The 5,615-nt window shown below is 37.6% G+C and overlaps 1 protein-coding gene across 1 annotated transcript; it reads left to right on the forward strand.

Moving 5' to 3' along the window:
- The first annotated feature begins 2,386 nt into the window (after positions 1-2,386).
- On the forward strand, positions 2,387-4,586 carry LOC101305536 (O-acyltransferase WSD1-like). The gene is made up of 5 exons (XM_004292386.1): positions 2,387-2,569; positions 2,706-3,257; positions 3,551-3,916; positions 4,200-4,337; positions 4,428-4,586. The coding sequence occupies exons 1-5, from the start codon at positions 2,387-2,389 to the stop codon at positions 4,584-4,586; spliced, it is 1,398 nt and encodes a 465-aa protein (XP_004292434.1).
- Positions 4,587-5,615: the final 1,029 nt, after the last annotated feature.

Raw genomic sequence — 5,615 nt, forward strand, 5'->3', positions numbered from 1 at the left:
CATAATATATATTATACACACATATATACAAACATATTATATGTATATACACAGATTAATTATACGTACACACATATTATACGCACAACATATACATACAAACATATTCAACATGTATATATACACTATCAAATGTTACATATATCATGCATGCATCAAGCAATCCAGTAATTGGATCGGCAAAATTGGACTGCCGGCAAAGTCGTCGGAAAGTTCGCCGGAAAATATATATGCATAAATGAAGAAATTAAGTAGATGAATTAAAGTAGTTACATTCCAATCAATTAGCTAGAAGAGAATCGAAGCAGCTACATACCTCTTGAAGCTAGATTGATCAGCAAATTCCTGAAGAAGGGGGGAAGGATTGGAGCATATGTCTTTCTTAGCTTTCTGCGTTCTCTTCTGGGTAGAAGGGGGTTATAAATGATGTATTTACCTAGTCGACAGAATATTCCGTCACCTAAGACAAAAGGCGTCGGCAAAAATATTCATTCTGTCTTGTGTCAGGCAATAATTCACTTTCTTAGTCGACGAAACAGTTCGTCGCCTAAGAAAGAATATTTGTCGCCCAAGAGATTCTTAGCCGACGGACCATGGTTCATCGCCCAAGACTAACTACGCCGACGGAACATGATTCGTTGCCCAAGATCAGCTTTACTAAACCACCGATGGAACTTAGACGACGATTGGTGTTTCGTCGAATGGGAATATCTTTGTCGACGAAAGTTATTTTCCGTCGCCTAAGATCCACTTATGCGACAGATGTGGTGTCCTATACGACGGTTGTGATTCTGTCGATGAAGAAGATCTTAGACGACATAATTTTTTTATTTCCGTCGGCTAAGTCTTTATTTCCTATAATGAGGTAGCATTACACATATATTTGCATATATTTTAGATGTTAGGTGTGCTACCATTAGTCTCCCATGACCGACTCCTGATGTATCCACCGTCTTCTCAAGCTAAGGCTTGTGTGTGACAAGGCCTACACACCCCAAGTAGTTTCAATAGGTCCACTCCATCATGGAAAAGATTCTTGAAAGCCATGGCAGAACACTAGATAAGGGGGAAATTCTGCTTTACAAAGCTGCATTGCTATGCAGCCAGCTACTTTCAACGCTAAATAATACACCCACCCCTGCAAAGCGCATGCATAAACTTCTATTAGTGTTTGTATGACATACAACCTTGTAGAGAAGACAATCCCCTGAATATGGTATTTACAAGTTTTTTGGCGTCAAACCACTTTAATCCTAATGCATTATATAGAAAAGATAAAGGATCAAGAAGTAGAATTGCGTAGTTGTTACTTAGAGATGATTGAGCTTGAAAGTGAGAAGTTTGTAAAAATCCTTCTTGTGGCCGCTTAACTTCCATATTTCATATCAATAAAACTTTAAGATTTCTCAGTTTTCCTGGTGGACTCTAGAAGTTCTCGTGGATTCGAGAAACCCCTCTCTTGTGGACTCAAGACTGTCGTTGGTGGACTCCAACATGATAATTTTGTTGCATCATCTCTCATTGTGTTCTCTGAAAACTATGAATCCTTGTAATGGTGTTTGAATGGATTGGTTCATATCCTTGAATGTAGAAGAGTACGTAAAAACCCAATGTTTTACAAAGTGGATCCTGGCCTCATATGTAAGACCCCAAAAGAGATACATTAATGGTGAGGTATTTGCACAACATGAACCCAGATTCGAAGATGACAAGGGTCCTTTCTAGGGTTAAGAGATGCTCCATTAGTAGCTAAAATTTTTCTCGATGGCCTTTCGTGTGTGCTACACTCCTAGTGATATAACGCTGATCTGATTTATAAGTAGCATGTACTTTTTAAGTAGAACGTACTTCTTATAGAATCAATATTTACAATATAAAGAAAGGTGATGATGAGGGGCTATGGTTCCTTTATTTGAAAAGAAAAAAAAAACAAAAACGAAAAACAAAATATTGTAGTTATAGAAATTTGAAACTTGGAAGCAAGACACCTAAATGAAAGTGACTTGAATTCGACAGAAAAAGGTACTTCATTCTTTTAAAATGGGAAGGCCCATGGGGGAATTATGAACTGTAATTTATTATGTCATAAACTTGCAGAGTCACATCTAACACATGAGAAGAAAACAAGGGAAACGGAATCGAATTGCGGCACCTGATAAGCAGAGGTCTTGCTCTCCTATTTAACATCATATAAAGATGATGATGATGATAGAGCTAGGAGATACTATGATCTATATATAGAGACAATGCATGACTGCTACTTGATCATCCAGCTCGATCAGGTGCATATTTATTTCAGGTTCATATTAATTAGTCGTCACCTGCACATTAGCTAGCTAGGGTTAACACACACAGAAATTTCCTTACTTGATACAAAATAACTAAGATGGAGTTTGAAGAAGAAGGACTGCAGCCAGTGAGCCCTCTCGGTCAGTACTTCGCTAACCGTGTGTTATCGGTATCAAATCTCGGTGTTTTGGAAATTGAGGTTCCAATCCATGAGCTTCCAGTTATGTCGTTGATTACAAATGTGTTCCTCCCCATCAGCCCTCGCTTCTCCTCTATGATGGTTTTCTCTCTGACCGGCCTATTTTTGATAACTTATATATCAGCTATATATGAGCATGTTTCATTATTAGATAACACAATGCAATAAAGACACATATGCATGAGTACGTGCATGACTGATTAAAATTAACATGCAGGTTGAGACACGGGGAAAGAAGCAATGGAAAAGGGTTGAAGTGGAGCTTGAAGACCATGTTTACATCCCGATTTTCCCTTCCGGCTTATCGCTGGCATCATACGATCGGTATCTTGATGACTATTTATCAAAGCTAGCAGTTGAAAGACTTCCAGAACACAGGCCTCTGTGGGAGATTCACATCATCAAGTACCCAACTACCAGTGCAGCCGGTACTATAATATTCAAGCTTCACCAAGCCCTTGGTGATGGCTTCTCTCTCATGGGTGCTCTTCTTTCCTGTCTACAAAGAGCTGAGAATCCTTCCCTTCCTCTAACCTTCCCGTCAAGAAAGAGGTCATCGCAACCGAGGAATAAGAATGGAAACTTTGTCACTAAAGTTTTCTCGTCCGTCTACAACACCATATCGGATATTTTAAACAGCAACATGGAGGAAGATGATCAAACACCAATCAGATCGGGGAATGATGGAATTGAGTTCAAGCCAATTGCAGTATCGACTATGACGATTTCTCTTGATCGACTCAAACTAATCAAGAGCAGGCTCGGAGTGGTAAGATCAATAAACTGTCAACTAATTAAATACCCATGCTTTTTATTAGAATATATGATCAAGAGCATGCTTAATTGGAGTTGTACCATTTTAATCAACTACGTACGTACAGAGATTTTGTTGAAGACTTGAAGCACATTTACAAATTTTCTTTGAAATATAAGTCGTAGGCAATTAGCCTAAGAGGTGAGGGAAGAGTTAGCCAGAAAACCTGTTCGATTTACCTAATAATCTTTTATTCATGCTGTCATATCATATATTGATTTCAATATGTATATTACAATGGTTAATAGACGATAAATGATGTTCTTACCGCGATGATCTTCCTGGGGACTCGACTATACATGCAAGAGATTAACAAAAGTTCCAGTGAAGCAAGGGGGACAGCAGTTGTTTTGCTCAACACAAGGATGCTGGGGAATTTTACCTCAGTTGAGGAGATGAACAAACCTAACAGCAAGTTACCATGGGGGAATCATATCTCACTCTTGCATGTACCAATACCCAAGTTATTAACGAACAGTGAAGAACAATTTCCAGATAATGCGCTTGACTTTGTCTGGAAGGCACATAAAATTATAAGGAGCAAAAGACATTCTTGGGGTATTTATCTCACAGCTGGATTCTTGGAGATTCTCAACAAATTTGGAGGCCATGAGGTATGTAATATGGTCATTAATTCTTTAGCTGTAAGATCAGATAATACGACTCGTGCGTACTAAAATACAGACAGTTCTTAACATATATGATCTTTACAACAGAGAAATGAAAGGTATATATATATATATATATATATATATATATATATATATATATACAAAATTTACAAAATTATAGATGTTGATATCTAGTTGAGGAGATTTATATATCTGATACAAAGTAGTTTCAAATCGCTGTGAGTTTTGTTTATTCGTAACATGTAATTGGTACCGTTGTGTGCAGGCGGCAGCAAAATACATCCGTAAATCATTGAAGAATTCGAGCATGATAATTTCAAATATGATTGGACCTGTGGAACAAATGTCTTTGGCAAATCATCCGATTAAAGGCTTATATTTTTTGGTGTTTGGTTCACCTGAGGTATGTCATAATGACCTGAAATCGATCTGCTTATTATACGTAACGAGCTCTAGTTTTATTGTTTTCACTATGGGCGGTATCCTTTTGCAGGGCCTTGATGTAACAATAGTAAGTTACATGGGAAAGGTGAGGATTGCCTTCAAGATGGAAAAGGGTCTTATTGATCCACCAAAGTTCAAGTCATGCATGGAAAAGTCCTTTGAAATGATACTCAAAGCCTCGGAGAACAATGCCGTGCAGAACAAATAAGGGATTCGGCGAACTAGCTTGCTTTAAATAAAAGAAGTTTAGTATATTTTGAAAAGGATATATGTGATGCCACATCATTTCTACTTTTGTGTTGACATAATTTAAGAAATAAATTTAAACCATTGAATATTTTTAAATCTAATAACTCACAATGTGAGTCAAAATTCATGTAAATGCACTACCAGAAGAAAAATTTTAGCCGACGAAAATAAAAAAATCAGGCCGACGAATTACTTTTTCGTCGGCTAAATTCGTCGGCTAATTAAAAATTTTCGTCGGCTATGGTCAACTTTAGCCGACGAAATTAAAATTTCGTCGTCTGAATAATTTTTTTCGTCGGCTATAGTCTGTGAACTTTAGCCGACGAAATTTTTAAAAGTTTAGCCGACGAAAAATATAATTTCGTCGGCTAAAGTGCCTTATATTTGCAGATCTGGACAACAACTCATTTGGGAAAAAAAAACTATACGTAGAACCTTCAAATACAAAAAAGTCGTGAAATAAGATATGACCAGAATGGTGAAATACGTCTACAGTTGAAAAATCACGGTATTCCGGTAAAGTCTCGGTGCCGATAGTTGCGGTCAATGCAATTTACCCTTATTATTCACTATGCTGCAGATTTGGCTTTTGGTGTCCGATTGACTATTGTGATACCTTTCCGGAAGCGTAACGGCCCTACGAGTCAAACTCATTGCTATTGCCATGATGTATGGGCCTTTTTGGCCATCCGAGTCTGTTTAGGGCTTCAAAATACAGTTTTCTTATTTCCGATTAGAGTTGACCGTTTTGATCGAGCCCTTAACGTTGTCGAATCCAGTTGAATTTTTTACCATAGACATCTTTCGTCATAATGATCATATCAGACGGTCGAATTTTGGTTTGTAAAGTTTAGTCATCGGAATCACAACGTGTCTACTATTTACCGTTATTATTCCCTATGGGGAGCCCTATCGTCGGAAGGTAAATGTCTCAAAATTTTTATATGGGCAGTTGCGTCTCATCTACGTGAGTAGTTTTTTGTGTGGA

The sequence above is a fragment of the Fragaria vesca genome, linkage group LG2 (genome assembly GCF_000184155.1).
Source record: "Fragaria vesca subsp. vesca linkage group LG2, FraVesHawaii_1.0, whole genome shotgun sequence".
NCBI lineage: Eukaryota > Viridiplantae > Streptophyta > Magnoliopsida > Rosales > Rosaceae > Fragaria > Fragaria vesca.

What these genes read in the sequence shown, in the direction of transcription:
- LOC101305536 (XM_004292386.1), top strand. Translation starts at nt 2,387, where the DNA reads ATGGAGTTTGAAGAAGAAGGACTGCAGCCAGTGAGCCCTCTCGGTCAG. An exon ending in TCAAGAGCAGGCTCGGAGTG is followed by an intron (nt 3,258 to 3,550) that starts GTAAGATCAATA and finishes AATGGTTAATAG; the next exon opens with ACGATAAATGATGTTCTTAC. An exon ending in ACAAATTTGGAGGCCATGAG is followed by an intron (nt 3,917 to 4,199) that starts GTATGTAATATG and finishes CGTTGTGTGCAG; the next exon opens with GCGGCAGCAAAATACATCCG.